This window comes from Protopterus annectens, chromosome 10.part0 (genome assembly GCF_019279795.1).
Source record: "Protopterus annectens isolate FY-2018-M chromosome 10.part0, PAN1.0, whole genome shotgun sequence".
Classification (NCBI taxonomy): Eukaryota; Metazoa; Chordata; order Ceratodontiformes; family Protopteridae; genus Protopterus; species Protopterus annectens.
The window spans coordinates 384865867-384883932 of NC_056744.1; the positions used below are offsets into that span (position 1 = coordinate 384865867).

The window sequence follows — 18066 nt, forward strand, 5'->3', positions numbered from 1 at the left end:
TATTCTAGTTGAGTCAGACTTCATCAGAATTGGTTAAAAACAGCACAGTGATGTTTAAAGCAATTCAGATAATCACATGACAGCTGACCTCAGATTCTTAAAGATAAGTATATATTAAAAACTGTATGCATTGGTTGTCACATGAGTGTAAATAATGATAATAAAATAATAAGTATGCATAGAAAATCTCATTTAAATGTTTTAAAAAGATATTGTTACTAGTTTTTAAATATGTATTTGTCATTAAGAAAGAGGGGTCACCTGCCATATGATCATAAGTGTATTAGAGGCATAAACATAGGGAAAGTAAATTTTAAGAGTGATAGTTTTAAGTGCAGAAGAGGCTGAAAACATCTATATGGCGGTATAAAAGGTAAGTCACTCACGTCTGATGTTCATTTTAAGTGTGTGTGTGCAGGTGACTTACACATGTACAGTATAGTACACCACTGTTTGTAAACATTTGTATAAATAAGTTCTGTACATCTAAAGTGCATCTCCATGAACTAGCATGTATCCAGTATAAATATGTAATATAAAAATAGCCCTTTAGTGTAACTGAGATTAGAAATCCCTTGTATCATTTTTATAAAAAAATAAAAATCTCTGCATGAACTCTAGTATCTAGTTTGTTTAGCCTCTGTGGTATAAGAGCTAAGAGAGCATTGAACTTGTTTATCGGTCTTTTTAATGTAGAAGAAAGGTGGACACTTAACACACTAGGGATATGTACTACTAATGCATCTAAAAAGAAGTCTCTTTTATATGTAATGTTGACTTTGTGTAATTGTATGTATTATTTGTAATAGTCCCCAGAGCTTTGTGTTGAAAGATGACCTAATGCATAAGATTATGAATCAGATGTGTGATTATAACTAAGCTGTGTGTTCAAGATTGATGTCAACAAATTTACCTTTTGGGTAGAGTGAAGTGAAGCACACAGGTGTATCTTAACATCCATGTGGAGAACCATAACTGAGTTGTGATCAGGGAGACCTGTAGATATTTCTTTGTAGGTCATGGGAATTTTATCAATTCCATGTGATACCAGTTGCAAGAAAAAAGTGTAGGAGAGCAAAGTGTTTGTACAACTTTGAGGGTCTCTGTGTGACGAATGAACAGCTTTAAAAGCTTTTGGATGCTCTGACCGTTTTTTTTTTCTTATGTGTAACAGCAAGAGTAAGAGTTTTTAAAGCTATAACTTTTTAACGTCCTGTGGTGACTGAAATTGGCCTCTGTTATTTTGTCTAGAATGACTAAAGTACAGTTTGTACCTTTTAACTGTTGTCCGTTGTTCAGTACACTCTAGGTAATGGAGCATCTTCATTATTGTTAACAGCATAGCTACTTGTGCAGTCATTGGAGTTATTCAGTTTAGACTGAAAAAGATGAGAAGGCATAGTACAAAAGCATGGTGCTTCGCCAGTTGTGTTTTGTTCTCCAATGGTTTTACCACATTTTGTCCAGAAAGAAATCCTGCCTACTCTTTTAGTTGGTTCGTAATATTCAAGTTTTGACTTGATTCCATTTTTGTACAGCAGTATTATTGCTCAGTCCTCCAAAGGTTGTGTGCATTGCCCACACTACGTACATTTTTAAGGTATTTTTAGTGGTCGTACTGATGTTATTCTTGACCATTCGCAAGGCTTTTATTGTACTATCATTAAGCAGTAATCCACGGTTGGTGTGGCTTGGTCATGAGGGCGAAGCCTGAGTGATTAAACAAAGTGATCTGTGGGTAAATCCTGATACACCCACACACAGGAGTGGATTATTGTTATACTATTTAAGAAAGAAATTGCTTACCTTTCTTGAATCATGTTGTTGTGTAACACACTTCAGTTGTCTTCTACAGGCTGATGCACTACGTATGAGACTTGCATCCCCACGCTTGCACAATACAACTTTGCAGTCCATAATAAGCAACGGAGAAAAGAGAATCTCTGTTGCTGTTTTTTTTTTGTTTAAAATAAATCAAGGTCTTTAATAGGGACAGCACTGGAATGCAAGGAGAAATCGGTTATGTTTCTGTTTCTTTAGTTTTGCAAAATGTACCTGTTTTTTTTTTTCCTCATAATTTGCTCTGCCCCCCAGCATGTACTAACAGAAAGTCAGACCACTCAGTGATACTTCAGCAGCTGGACTTTGTCCTCGTGGAGGTGCTATATAAAAATACATTTCTGCCTAATCTTTCAAAACAATTTTCTTTGATTCTTTTTTGGAAAAGCTTTTATTAATCGTTTTCATTCAGCAGGGTACTGTGTATAAGTTTCCAATGTATAATTTTTTCTTTAGATGTAAGCTTGAAATCTTTTTCCCCACCAACTGTAATTTTCATGCTTTTCTAGGAAAAATAAATATAAAAAAATCTCTTTCAGAAGAAGGTAGCTGTGAGACTGCTGTTGCCTGTAAAATATGTCCCTTGCCTGTCTGGTAATTAATTCTGTAAGCACTTTTGAATAATTAGTGTTGCCATTGATTATCATTTTATAATTAGCCTAGAAACAGTTTAACATCATGTCATAGTTACATCATTAAGTCTGTGCATGCAGCTGTATTTGTAGCATCTCCTGCATGAATGTTACTTATGGAATTGTGATCAGAATTTGGTAGCGTTTGGCATAACAAAACGATCCAGCTAGAACCAACAGTTTATCTAAAGTACTTCCTCTTTATAATATGTTACTATTTGTTTATTGCTGTCCATGATAAAGCTGACAAATATAACATTTTCCATGAAAATCACATTTTCTTTTGTCAAAAGATTAGGACTTCTGTAAAATCCCTAGAAATCTTCTGTAAAATCCCCAGAAGTTAAACAAGGACTTCTGTGCCTGAAGTTTTGCTCAGTATCGCTATATCGAAGTAAACAGGTTTAAACTATTCCAGGCTCCACAAAGTCTGCTCTTCACTTTTTCCCTTAGAACTGTTCAAACTCTCAAAGTAATCACTCTATTCTCTTTCTAAAGCCCTGCACTTGCTCAGCTCTTATAAGGAAACATTAACTAACTAAAGCACTACACCCTCCTTGACTTCTCATAAGTATTAGACTCCCGATTGGTCCTTCCGAATCAAGTGAAAAATCAGTTCCCTTTCCTAATCATCTGATCAGTAGAAAAACAGTTCCCTGTACTAATCTGGTATGTCCAAGGGTCAGTTTCAAGGCTACTCTCCAGTCCAGCTGGTGAATCTGGGAATTTTGAGGCAATGTTACAATTGCCTTATGTACACAGACAACCCTCTCCTCCTTCCAACAAACTCTAATACATGTGAGAGATGCAGTTACACAGCCAAACTGGAGGCAGAGCTCTCTCAACCCAAGACTGGCAGTCAGCAGTCAGGAGGAAAAGGTAACCACCCACACCACAAATCCAGTCTCACACAGACCTATTGCATCTGCATACCCAACACATAAACACACAAAAACATACTCGGAGGCTCTAAATAAAAATCTGCCTAAACAGCAAAGACCTCCTAAGCAGATATCCAAGCAACAGCCACCCCATAACAATACCCATGAATCACATATCTCACAAAATCAGTGTGCCTCACAACCACAGCCCTTAAGGCCAAACAACACACCAAATACACTTGTTATAGGGGACTCTATTGTCTGTCACACTGACGTCCTGCTCACCAGACTGAACAAGGAGAAGGTCGCTGTAAGCTGTCTGTCGGGTGCCAGGATCCACCACATAACGCAAGCACTCAGGTCACTCCAAAGCAAGTACAAGTATGACTCCGTCATTGTCCATGCTGGTGTGAATGACCTGAGACGTACCTCCCTGGACTACATGAAAAGAGACATAGAGGAGCTCTCTGACCATGTAGCCCAGGCTGGTATGACCCTGATCTTGAGTAGCATTTTGCCCTCACCAAGAATGATGCCACAGTATAAAGACAAAATGATCAGTTTCAACAATTGGCTAAAGTATTGGTGTCATTCAAACGGGATCCAGTGTCTGTCAGCCTGGGATGACATGCTCGACAAGCCACGTTGCTTCGCTAGGGACGGCTTGCACCTGTCACCCTTAGGCTTTCGTATACTGGCCAAGGCTCTTGCCACCCCCATGGTGCCTTTTTTAGGCAAGGCTCAAAGGACAAACCCACCTCCATAGACAACCCAAGGATAAAAAACTAAAGGTAATGCTACTCAATGCCAGAAGTCTAAACCTCAAGATGCACGCACTCGAGGCTCTCCTCAGTATGGAGAAAATCGATGTCTGTGCAGTAACAGAAACCTAGTTCAAGGCTCGTGAGAGCACCCAAGCACTACCAGGTTATAACTCCTACCATGCGTTTCGGCCCCAAAACTCGGACCGAAGCACAAAAGGAGGTGGAGTATCTATATTCATCAAAGATACCTACACCTTCAGGTTAGTGGCACTGCACGAAGCATCGGAAACCATCCATGTGCAACTAACAGCGGGCAAAACTGCCTTTCGGTTTGTAGCCTGCTACAGAACACCCTCCCTGTTACAGGAACCCCACTTGGTATTCCTGAGAACACTGGAGAATATGAAGGTCTCTCCAAACACTATGTTATTGGGTGACTTCAACTACCCAAACATTGACTGGGAAAACTACTCAAGCCCAAACATCCTCGCCCAACGGTTCCTTGAATTTATAAACTCTAACGCAATGGAACAACTGGTCACCACTCCCACAAGAAGGAACAACATATTGGACCTGGTCATCACCAACATGGGGACTCTATGTTCCACACCAGAGGTAAACCCCTCATTGGTAAGATCAGACAATAAACAAATTTCCCTGGACATCCATATCCCGTCCCCACCCCCAGACAAGGAAATCACTGTAAAGAATTTCTCAAAAGCCAACTTTGCACTTCTCAAGACTGAGGTGGAATCTTTCAAAGCCCCTGGGCCAGAGGATAATACAGCCCAATCCGCAGAATCCTTTACAAATGCATTCTATGAGCACCTGCAGGAATGCATGGATTGTGCTATCCCAGATAAAACCAAAACTCACTACTCCAAAAACAGGAGACCGGTCTGGTGGACCCCGGCCATAAATAAGCTATACAACAGAAGGAGGAAGCTACTACATGACAGAGCAAAATCCCAAAAAGGGAAGGCATCTCTGATCAGTATTAGCAAGAAACTTCAATCCGACATAAAATCAAAGGCCAGTTTCGAAAGAAAAATTGCCCTAGACACTAAAGATAATCACAAGGCCTTCTTTAGTTATGTCAGGAACATGGGCGGAAACTCCCAGATATGCTCTGAATTGTTGCATAACGGTACAAAATATACCGAACCTACAGACATAGCCAACATCCTGGCAGACAGATTCAGCTCAAACATCTCCCCCCCTTCCCCCCCAAAGGAGCAAATGCCTATCCCAACTGAATGTAACCTCCCTGACATCACAGATGCACAGGTGAAAGCTGCCCTCTCCAAAGCAAAAAACACAGCATCTATGGGACCGGACGGTGTCCCAGGCTGTGACTTACACGAGCTCCAAGAAGAACTGAACCCTCACATTAAGTCACTGTTCAAACTTAGCCTTACTACAGGATATGTACCCAAAGAATGGCGTACAGCTACAGTGGTCCCACTCCAGAAAGGTGGTGCCACAACGGACGCCGGAAACTATCGCCCCATAAGCATGACTAGTCTGGTCTGTAAAGCTATGGAGCGTATTATCATGGAACTCATAAACAAAGACATTGGGAGCCTCCAGACACTGGACCCTACCCAATTTGGCTTTGTTAAGGGCAGATCTTGCCTCTTAAACCTAGTTGATTTATTTGAAACAGTTACCAAAGCCATAGATGAGGGCAAGGTAGTCCACACAGCCTACCTGGACCTCGCAAAAGCCTTCAACACAATACCCCACTCGGGTATCATAAATAAGCTTACCAGATTAAATATCAACCCCTATGTCACAAGATGGGTTGCAAACTGGCTCAGAGATAGAACCCTCATGGTCAGAATCGCAGGTGCCATGTCCGAATCCAAACCAGTTACAAGTGGCGTCCCACAGGGCTCAGTTCTGGGACCCCTCTTGTTCGGTATATACTTCTCTGAGATTCAGGCTAACACAGGGGGATTATGGATGACAAAGTTCGCAGATGACTGCAAATTGGGGGCCATAATCGAATCTCCAGCTGACACAAGCATCCTCCAAAAGGGTCTCACAGAGACGGATGCTTGGTGCCAGAGCCATGGCCTCAAGCTAAATGCTAAAAAGTGCATAGTCATCCCCTTTGGGAAAAACAAGGTGCCCACAAATTACCACATAGGTGGTAATCCATTAAGTACGGAAGAAGTAATTAGAGATTTGGGGACCAACATAGATAGTAATCTCTCCTTTGATGATCACTTTGCCAAAGTGGTTAGAAAGACCTTCTATATAGCCCACCTTATCACGAAAGGGTTCGCATCCAGATCAAGAGAGGTCATTGTGCCCCTCTACTTGTCACTCATCAGGCCCATAATTGAATACAATGCCCCTTTTGGGATGTACCTTACCCGACACCTGCAGCAACTGGAGAGACCCCAAAAGTACCTCACCAAGAGGATCATGGGCTACAAACAGATGTCCTATGCAGCTCGACTAAAGAAACTCCAGCTCTACTCAGTTGCTTACCGCCTACTCAGAGGCGATCTATGCCTGACGTACAAAGCCATGTCAAACCCAGAATTAATAGACATGCTCCACCTCAAAAAATCCAAGTCCCTTAGAGCTACACGCTCCAGGGATCTAAACCTCAGCACAAAATAAATAGGACATGCTGGAGGGACAGATTCATTTCCCAGAGGCTCCCCTCACTCTGGAATAAAACCCCAATTCATGTTAGACATAGCCCCTCACTGACCCTCTTCAAGCGAAATTTGGACGCGTGGATGGGAAATCGCAAATTCACCCCTGGGATCTCCCCAGTGTCCCTGCTAGACAGAGGCACAGTAAACTAATCTTAAAAGGGTGCCTTCTGTGACCTACTTTACAGAGGCACAGTAGGCTAATCTAATAGGGAGGCGGAAGCCAAATACACTCTGGCTAGGCTTATAAATGCCCTAGGGCAGATAGCCTAGTATCTACCTATGAACCTATGAAGTAGTTAATTACAGTGTTGTAACAAATCCGTACACTCATCCTGTTTGGTTGTTCTGATCTTCTAATGAGCAGTGTGCTTACTTTTGATTTCATTAAAGCAATTTTAAAAAAAATTATGATGAAAAGTGTAAAAAAAAATTATTTCATTAAGATTGTCCGTGAACAGTCAGAAAACCAAGGTTTAAAAAGTGCTACTTACCAGTCAAAGAAGGCAGACTTTCTAGTTTAATTATTAATGTTTGAAAAGAAAATAATTCTACAGGATATATGCAACCTTTCTTAAAATATGTGCTTTACAAGTAGGGAAGGAAAGGGTCTTTACATTTTTTGCCTCCCATAAGTAACCCCATGGCTTATCTTCAATCACGGGGTCTGCATACCCTCCTGCACTCCTTGCTAAAAGGACCAGGGGTGGCAGGGAGATCAAGGCTTCCTGGGTCCCTGACGTACTGCTGCTGAAAGTGTTCTACCTTTATCCCAGCCCCAGCATGTGCCCTGGTAGTACTCAGCATGTGCCCCGGAAGTACTCTGTGGGAGGACCACACTGACTTCTCCTTACTTCTGCAAGAAGATGACACTTGCAAGCTGCCATGCCCACCCACAGAAAGCACTTTCCTACTGTTTCTCTGGCCTCTTCTGGGGAAATTTAATCTCATTGTGTGCCACATGCATGCACCTCCTTCCTCCTCCCTTCCCAGGACTGGCATGCCTGTCATCCTCTGCCACTGCCTTAGACTTCCCACGCTGCTAATCAAACCTAGGTTGTGTGCACTGTAGAGAGGGTTTTATCCACCTACTCCACTGTCCTGGATTTGGAAAATTGATGCAATTAAAGGTTTAAATGTTTTTTAGGGTTTTAGGATAATTGTTCCGTCTGGAGGTTTGGGGCATTTGTAGTGTAATTAAGGTAGGGGAATGAGAGTGTAAGGGAGATACTGAGTAGTGAATTGTATTTAAACAACTAAAGAAAGGAATGATTAATAAAAAGAGAGTGGAAGAAGAAAGGAATTATGGTCCATTGGCAAATAATGAGGTTTTATTAACAGGAATGTTTTATCTTTGCAAAGAAAAAGCAAAATTTATATGAGCAGAACGAAGAAAAGATGAATGACTTGATAGCAAAGGGGAAGCTGAGAGCTGACACCTTTTGTTAGGGAAATTTGGGAGAGGAAGATGCATTTGAATGTTTATATGACAGTAATGGAAGATTTAAAAGGATGGAAATTATGAAAATAGCTACTAGTTTTATGTAACCACTAATAGGAAAGTGGGTGTAAGAAAGCAAGTAGAGTTCAAAACGCAAATGGAGAAGGAAACTATATTTGAAGAGTTAAATAAGCTTTTTTAGCTGTGGTGAATGAAAATAACTTGGCCCTCTTAGCTGGGAGGGGCTGTATAATTTATAAAGGTTTACCGGAGAATCAGAAGGGCCTTTTGAAAGTTTTAAATCGTTTAATTTAATGAATGCAGATACAAAACTAAGCAAATGATCACAAGGGCCATAAGATGCCTGGCCATATACACCTTTAAGTAGTTACACTTGAAGTTTGTGTTGTCATCTTTAAACACTTTGTATTCACCTCCTAAATCAGACAGGGCCGTACATGATAAACCTGGTGTAAATTTATGTCTACCCATCTGATCGTCAAGGCTAGCATTAAATGTAGCCAAAGTACTACTTTGTTTGACCTGTAGTGGTAACTTGTAGATTCATAGGTTGGTACTAGGCTATCGGCCCTAGGGCCTATACAAGTGTAGCCATAATAATTCCCTGGCTATTTCTTCCCACACTATTTACTTCCCTGGACCCCTGTCTAGCAGGGCGACTGACGTGATCCCCGGGGTGAATTTCCTTTCTCCCATACAGTTGTCAAGGTTCCTTTTGAAGAGGGCCAAAGAGGCTCTCTGCTTGACATGTATGGGCAGTCTATTCCAGAGTCTGGGGAGTCTCTGGGTCAGGAACCTATCCCTCCAGCATGTTTTGTTTATTGTGATGAAAAAGTTTAGATCCCTGGAGCGTGTGGCTCTGAGGAATTGGGAATTCTTTAAGTGTAGCATGTCCAACAGCTCTGGGTTTGACATGGCCTTGTATGTTAAGCAGAGATCGCCTCTGAGTAGACGATATGCGACCGAGTATAGCTGGAGTTTTTTAAGGCGGTCAGCATAAGGCATCTGCTTTAGGCCTGTGATTCTTTTAGTAAGGTGTTTCTGTGGCCTTTTCAGTTGTTGCAGATGTCTTGAGAGGTACATACCAAACGGGGCGTTGTATTCTATAATGGGTCTAATGAGGGATGAGTACAGTGAGACAATGACCTCCTTTTTTCTGGATGAAAAGCCCTTAGTGATGAGGTGTGCCACTTAGAAGGATTTCCTGACTGTTGTGGCGATGTGGTTATCGAAGGTGAGACCACTGTCCACCTGTGTCCCAAAGTCGCTTATCACACTTTCGGTGTTTAGTGTACTGCCACCTATGTGGTAATTCACTGGTACATGTGTTTTCCCAAAGAGGATAACTATACATTTCTTGGCATTGAGCTTGAGCCCATGGCTTTGGCACAAAGCATCTGTTTCTTTAAGGCCCTTTTGTAGAGTATCCGCATCATTTGGGGATTCAATAATGGCTCCCAGTTTGCAGTCATCTTCGAACTTTGTTAGCCAGAGTCCCTTAGTGTTGGCCTGTACTTCAGAGAAGTAGATGCCAAACAAGAGCAGTCCCAGGACTGAACCCTGGGGTACTCCACTTGTCTGGAGCTGAATTTGGAGTCAGCTGCTTTTACAGTGTGTGTTCTGTCAGTAAGTCAGTTGCAACCCATCGAGTGACGTAGGGATTAATGCCCAGCTTAGTAAGTCTATCTATGATTCCAGAGTGGGGGATGGTGTCAAAGGCCTTGGCGAGGTCCAGATAGGCTGTGTGGACCTCCTTACCCTCGTCCACGGCTCTAGAGACTGATTCGAAGAAGTCATTCAGGTTCAGGAGACAAGATCAGCCCTTCACGAACCCAAACTGGGTGGGGGTCCAGTGTTTGAAGGTTGCCAATGTCTTTGTTTATAAGTTCCATGATAATACGTTCCATGGCCTTGCAGATCAGGCTCGTCAGACTGATGGGGCGGTAGTTCCTGGGACCCAAGGTGGATCCCCCCTTGTGGAGTGGAATAACTGTAGCTGTGCGCCACTCAGTGGGCACGAAGCCTGAGGTGAGGCTGTGATTAAACATTACACTTAGGTGTGGTGCCAGTTCATTTTGTAGTTCATGTAGTACACAGCCCGGGATGTCATCTGGTCCCATGGATGCTGTATTCTTAGCTTTGGAGTGTGCGTTTTTTACATGTGTGGCCATTATTACCGGAATTTGGCAATCTTCCAGTATTGAGATGGGCTGTTTAGGGGGTGAGAGGTGGTGAATTTGACACTGAATTGATCTGCCAGGATATTGGCAATATCCTTGGGATCAGTATATTTAATGCCATTCTGTTGTAGCTCAGAGTAGATCTGAGCATTGCCATTTAGATTCTTGACATAGTTATAGAATGCCTTGTGGTTGTCTTTGGAATCTTTGGCAATTTTATTTTCGTAGCTAACTTTGGAGGATTTTATGAGGGATCACAGCTTCTTACTGAGGCTGGTAAGGGAGTTTTTTGCATCCTGGGATTTTCCTCTCTTCTGCAACATTTTCTTCCTTTTGTTGTAAAGTTTGTTTATGGCAGGTGATCACCAGATTGGCTTCCTTTTTTTTGGAGGAGAGCATCTTGGTTCTATTTAGGATGGCACGATTCATGCATGAGTGGATGTGCTCGTACAGTTCCTTAGTGTAGGATTCAGCAGTCGAACTTTCAGCTCCCGTCTACATGGGTGTAATGAAGTTTGTCACTTCTGACTTTAGTAGCATGAAGTTGGCTTTTGGAGAAGTTTTTTATGGAGGTTTCCTTACTGGGGGGTGGGATGTGGATGTTAAGGGTGATTAGCTTATGGTCAGACCTGATCAACGAGGGGGTGACCATAGGTCTGGAGCATCGATTTCCCATGTTGGTAATGACCAGGTCTAAGATATTGGATCTCCTGGTGGGACTATGGATTAGTTGATCCAGGGCGTTGGAATTTATGAATTCCAAGAAACGTTGGGCAAAAGTTTTGGTACACGAGCAGTTTTCCCAGTTAATGGCAGGGTAGTTGAAATCACCCAGTATTAGGGTGTTTGGTTGTATCTTAATATTTTCCAGTATGTTTAGAAAGGTAGTGAGAATCTTGGGGCATTGTAGGGGATCTGTAGCCAGTTACAATTTGGATTGCAGTCTTACCTTGTGTTAGTTGCACCTGAAAAATTTCAGATGCATTGTGTTGGGCAACTGGCCTGGTGGTGTGAATATGGACACTCCTCCACCTTTAGTGTTTCGGTCCTGGTTTGGTGGCTGTGAATACATTGAATTAGGAACCTATCTGTCCGTCAAGTCTCACTTGGTGTAGATTTACATCCCTAATGCAGGTGTTTGTAGAGCCAGTGGTTTTGCAAAGAAATGGGTCATTCTACTAAACATCTAATAACTTTAAATATCTATGCAGTTCTCCTCTTCAGCTACAGTACTGCTCTGTTTGTAATCATGATTTGCTCCTTTCAGAGCTTTATCTGTAACATATGTAATTAAGCTGGCAAAAAAGCAATACTCCTGTATTTCATTGTGTAAATATACCCCATGCACAAGGAAGAGTCCTCCATCGACTTGGGTAGCTTCTTATACACAAGTCCGAGCAGCATCATAAGTAAAGCAATGGAAAGACTTGTTATAGAACTAATTAGTAAAGAAATAGTTAACACACATACACTTGACCCATCCCAGATAGGTTTCATCAAAAGCAGGTCATGACTACTCAACTTGGTGACTTTTTGAAAAAGTAAAGAAACAAACTGGAAACAGGGCCCTAGAAGTCACCAAAGCAATGGATGAAGGGAAGACTGTACACACTGCCTACTTTGATATGGCCAAAGCTTTTGATACAATACCCCACTCAGACTTTGTTGAAAAACTTACTAAGTTAGGAATAAAGCTCTCGTCGCCCATTGTGTTGCAAGCTAGCTCACAGATAGGACACAGGAAGTTAGGAGAGTGGAAGCCACAGCCACCAAAAAAGACCTGTCACTAGTGCGGTCCCACTTCTATTTAGTATCTGTCGTAGAAGTCATGGTGGTGGTGCTGCTGTAGCGTTGTCGCCTCACAGTCAGACGCTGTCTGGTTCGATTCTCAGCTAGAGCGTCTTCTGCGTGGAGACATGTGTGAATGGGCGTCAGGCCTGGTAACTTGGCACGTAAAAATCAACTACCAATCATTAGCGGAGTGGCGACCCCTAACCGGGAAAAGCCGAAAGACACAACAACAACAACTAAAACCAATCTGTATCCCACAGTCTTATCTTAACAGTTTTCATATTTTATAATTTTTTGTAATTCAGAACATTTGTCAGATGTTGCAGACCTTAGGAAGTGTGTCATCAGCAGATGATTTTGGCGAAGAGGTTGCTGGAAGCAAGTGGTTTCCTGATTTAGAAGACCTTAGGAAGAAAGGGGATTGATTAGCGTCATGCTGCTTTGTATTTCTACAATAAAAGAAATCTAAAGTTGTAACTTTTTCTTCTTTTTACAGGATCTGTTGCAGAAATGGAATCTGGAAAGAAGCTTTGTGGTGCACAACGCAGAAAAATGAAAAGTGCTCGAGTAGGAGTGGCACACATGTCTAAGGCAATGTATACATTCCTTAATCGGTAAGACTCTGTGTTATAAGTTTGCAGTACAGCAGTATTTTACAAAGTGCAGTACTGAACTCATTTTTCTTTCTTTGCAGGTCTGTGAGTACATGTCCACCATCTGTTCCTGTGAAAATCAGCAATACGGATGAACTGAAACTTCGCACTGGAGCTGCAGTGGACCCAAGTATTGAGTGTGTGTCGATGGACACAACCTCTTCTGGGGCATCCATGGATCCTATTACTGGATCCCCTTTGCTGAACCAAAGTGATGATCCTGTGACTCCTGTGATGCAGTCAGATACTGAGAGTTCCCCTAGCACAGCTAGAGGGATTGGAACCTCTGTTGACCAAAGTACTGGTGTTTCCATAGCAGACCCTAAAAGTGGTGCTGGGACTGCCTTGGACATGCGTGCACCAAGAGTTCAGCAGTTCTCAAGCTCCAAAAGCGTCTCAGTGGACCTAAGTAGGGTTACCAATGCTGGTACTGGTGCTTCCTTAGTGGACAAACCTATGCCAAGCACCAGTTGTGCACAGTCAGACCGTCCGCCCCTTGTTGAAGACATATGTGTTTACAATAGGTCGCATCTGACTGATGCACAGAGGAAAGAAATCCTCAGTTGTCAATGGAGGCCTCCAGCAGGATTTAGATTTCCTACCCGGCTTATGGGTCCAGAGGGTGCCAGTCAACGTTCAAGGCGTTTCAATGCCCGCCTGTTGGATGAATATCCGTTTGCACGGTATTCAAAGAAGCTGGATGGTGTGTTCTGTGGACCCTGCTTTGTATTCACTAGTAATACAGACTGCATATTGGTATCTAGCCCTATGAGGGATTGGTCCAATGGAAAGAAAATTTTAGAGCGCCACAGCAGGTCAAAAAATCATGGTAATGCTTCTGTCAGAGCAGATGCATTCCTTTCTGAATGCTCAGGAAAACAAACTGTAAGTCAAGTGTTTGTCACACAAAAGACAAAAACATCATATAAGAGTTTATATATTCTGCGCTGTGTTATAGACATACTCGAATATTGTGCAAGGAGTAATATTCCTTTGCGTGGAAAAACAAATGATGATGGCCACGTGAAAGGGCTCCTAAATTTGTGCTTAAAGCATGATGCTGAGCTCCGTGACTGCTTTCAGTCTGTTGCTCGAAATGCCATGTATACCTCTCCTCAAATTCAAAATGAATTACTTGGTCTTATGGCCCTGCAGATACAGAGGCACATACTTCGCAATGTAAGAGCAGCCAGGTGGTTCTGCCTCCTTGCCGATGGAATAGATACGTCCACAAAAGAGCAGATAGCCTTGGCTGTTCGTTATGTACACCAAGATGATGTGACTGGTGCTGTAGAAATCAGGGAGGATTTTGTGGAGTTTGTTGAAGCTATTGTCTGTACAGGCAGAGGTCTTGGTGAGCTGTTCCTCAGGCGACTGGTAGCATGGGGAGTCGATGCACAGTGCATGAGGGGCCAAGGCTATAACAGAAGTGCAAACATGAGTGACAAATTCAGTGGAGCTCAAGCTCATATCCAGACCACTGTACCTGATGCAGTTTATACAGCTTGTAAGGCGCACGGGCTTAACACAGCAGTTCTGCAGTCATGTTCCTTACAGGCAGTGCGCAATATGTTTGACTTTACAAAAAAAATTGCTGTAAAGCTGAAACACTTTACTAAGCGCACTAGTTTGTTTGCAGTAGAGGTAAAAGGACTAGGTGCTCTTGCCTCAGATTTTGATGAAGAGCCAACTCATATGACCACCTTTCCAGCAGCAGATATCCAGTGGAGGAATCAGACTGACTCTCTGGCACGTTTCATTGATCAGTATGCATTAATAGCAAGATCCTTAGAAAAGATTGGACAGTTTGACAGTGATTGTTGTGCTTTGCTATGCGCCATCAAGGAATTCACTTTTATTGTAGCACTGGTTTGCGTGGAGCATGTGCTGGCACGGACCAAACCACTTCACCTCTACCTTCAGCGGGTAGATATTGATCTTATGCAGGCTGTTGAAGAGGCATGCAATATAGTGCAAATTCTGAGGGACATGAGAGAACAATCAGAAACTGTTTTTGCAGAGCTGTATCCAAAGATACTGGCAATGGCGGGTAGTGTTTTAACTGTCGAATGCATTTGTAGTTTACAAAATCAGAAAGATGTTTCAACAGCAACACAGCAAGACTACTACAGGCTAAACGTTCTTGTTCCTTTTTTGGACCATGTGGTAAGCGAATTGCAGGATCAACTTATCAACTGTCGGGAGCGCTTTATTGGTCAATATGTCATCCCTACAAAGCTACCACTTCTGAAGGAAGAACATGAGTTAGCTTTGTTTTCTGCTTTTAAAAATGACTTGAGCAGTCTTGATGAACTAAAGATAGAGCTGTTGCGCTGGAGGACAAAATGGGGTACTGCGCCATTACAGTCTCAGCCAAACTCCATTGTCGCAACACTGCAGAACGTGAATAAGCATCTCTACCCTTGCGTTCATGCCATCCTCTCTGTGCTGGCAACCATGCCAGTAAGCATTTCCAGTGTGGAACGTTCATTTAGTGCCCTGCGGAGAATGAAGTACTGGCTGAGGATTGGCATGGGCGACCAGCGTCTCTGTGCACTTGCTGTACTGCACATACATCAGGACATTCCTCTGAGTGTTGATCAGGTGCTTCGAGACTTTGATCCTTGCAAGGACAGACGATTTTCTGATGTTCATATGGATTAAATCTTTAGAATTTCAAAACTGCTTGCAACTGAGTTGAAAAGCCTCAAAGAAAGCACTTGAACTGCTTGTGGCTAGCTGCTACAATTAGAGGTATACATGGATGGGTGAGTTGCAACTTGGGCCTGGTTTGGACTATGTCTAGCATTTGCATCCATTCAGCTGCCTAACTGTTGTATGCCATTTTTTTCTCCAGTTCCACTCATAGGAGTGGTGCTTGCATGTGGTGCTGTGGTGAAGTCCTGGTGTACCCAGACACATCCTGTTTAATCACCAGCAATGCCCTTTATCAGTTGAATAGATGCTGATGTGTACATTAGGAAAACAGAACCCATTTCATGAAGAGTAGAGTTTTTGTATTTCTTCCTGATGCCATCGGACGTCCGTGCAGACTATATTGTACAAGTCTGGCATGGCAGGTCTGTATATTCTATTTATCAGCCTAGCCGTAGAATTCTGCATTGAGTGAAGGTACTCTGATTCATTTAAGGTAGTAAAGGGCATCACAGTAAAAAGTTGGATGGAAATCAACACCCAGGAACAGTTAGTGTTCGATCCATGTGATCAGTAACGTGGCAACACGTACTTTAACAGGTGCCTTCAGACTGATATCGATAATCCTAAGATTTTGCACCTTAGACATGGTTTCTAGCATTGTGCCATTTTGTAAAGTCTGGCTTTGGTACGAGGGAATGTGAGTGGGACGTAAGAGTTGCAGAGGTGATCACAGCTTCAGTCTAGACTGAGAGGTGATCACAGCTTCAGTCTAAATTGGATTGATTGCCAAATGACTTTTGTAAATCCAGGTTGACTAAAGACTGTATTGTGTTATGTCTAGAGGTGCCACACTAGAGATCAAGCAAGAGGATAGTGTTTGCACATATTTAGAACCTCAGACTCCTCTTCCACTTTATGTATTGTAAGTGGTACCACCAGCATGGAGCTGTGCACTGCAGATAACTCTGGGAGGGAATAGTCTGTGTGATCACATTGAGAGTTAGAAGGTGACTCTAACAACAGTAAATGTGAGGGCAGTCCACAGTATATGTGCAGTGCACACATTTCTGAAGGATGCCACAGTCCATAGTGTCAAGTACCACAGAGAGGTTATTGCCACTAAAAGATTATTACACGCCTTTTATAAAGGTTTTAAGTGTAGCATGGAAAAATAATAAAATATCATGAGATTTTTAAAGTGACTATCTGAGCATCATTGCTGGAATTCAGATGTGATCTAGATACCTTTTTTAAAACTACCTGTGTTTTAAAACCCTCTTGTGCATAGGAAATGGGGGAAAAGTCATCCACTGGCTAACAACCTTAAGTAGGATGGGAGAGAAAAGAGGTGCACAGTTCATCGTGTACACATGAAACGTATTTGCCAGTGAGAAGGACTGTGTTTTTGTCTGTCTAAAACCCTAAATAGAGCAGACAATGTTAATGTGCGTGAGAGAATTTGCAGCAGAACAGGTGAGTCATAGTCATTTTACATGATTAAATTAAAGAGAAAATATAAGTAAAAAAAAGTTTCTGAAAGAGCAGTTTCAGCCAACAGAAAACCAGAAGTTGTAGTTTATTCAATCTTATGAATTGTAGCTTTGTTTCCTGAAATTTACAAATGGCTAGGTTAAAATGTCATGTTATGGAAACTAGTACTGCCAGTGGGGTAAGATACTTGCTTAAAATAATGGATATCCATCTTGAAAATAGACACCTTCCTAAAATGTAATACATTTCTGAATGAAATATTTAAGGCCTTTAACAAAACTGTTTAAAAGCTAGCTTTTAGAGAACAATTGTTACCCTGGGTTACCTTTGGAAATATGTTTCATCCAAAGCTAAAGGGTATACTTCATACACTTGGTTTGTTATTTTTCTGTGTGGTTTTGAGATTAGTGAAACTTCGCAATGTCCCTGAATATTCTACTACTGGCTCTTGTAACACTCACTCTGGATTCTGTCAGAAGACTGTCTTAAGAAATTAGGGGTCTATGTGAAATGTTTTGTGGTTGTAGACCATATCCTACATTTTAGCTAAGTTTTATCATCCATCACAATTTTAATACTTATTGGGTTATTTAGAGTTTTTGATACTGCAGCCCCTGTCAGATAATTCTCACACTGAACTGCTCAAAGTCCTGGACACTTCCATTGTTAAAAGACTTGTGTGTATAAAGTTTTACAAAAAAATAATGCTGTAATTTCAGTAATACAAATACTGATATTATGGAACCTTAAAGCCTAAGCAACTCTACTGCTCAGTTTAGAAAGAACTGCAGTTCTAATTTTTTTCCCACTGTTTGAAGTTGATAATAAGTTAAACCTCATTTCCTCATGGTTGACTTACCTCAAAAAAGAAGCATTTTAAACACTTGTTTATAATTCAGTTTTAAACACTTGTTTATAATTCAGTTTTGAACTGTCTGCCCTACCTTTACCTACACAATCCAACAGTTGATTGTTCTTGAAAATGACAAATATGTTCCCAGACTGGGAGAAAGTATGAAATAAATTTTATAAGAATTCCCCAT

The 18066-nt window shown here is 41.8% G+C and overlaps 1 protein-coding gene across 1 annotated transcript in view; it reads left to right on the plus strand.

Annotated features, from left to right (window-relative positions):
- LOC122814160 (52 kDa repressor of the inhibitor of the protein kinase-like) overlaps positions 1-15538 on the plus strand; it is a 34775-nt gene extending 19237 nt beyond the window's left edge. Inside the window, exon 3 of the mRNA XM_044086773.1 lies at positions 12718-15538. Coding sequence (XP_043942708.1) covers positions 13022-15538 — 2517 coding nt within the window. The 5' untranslated portion in view covers positions 12718-13021. The remainder of the gene's footprint in view (positions 1-12717) is intronic.
- Positions 15539-18066: the final 2528 nt, after the last annotated feature.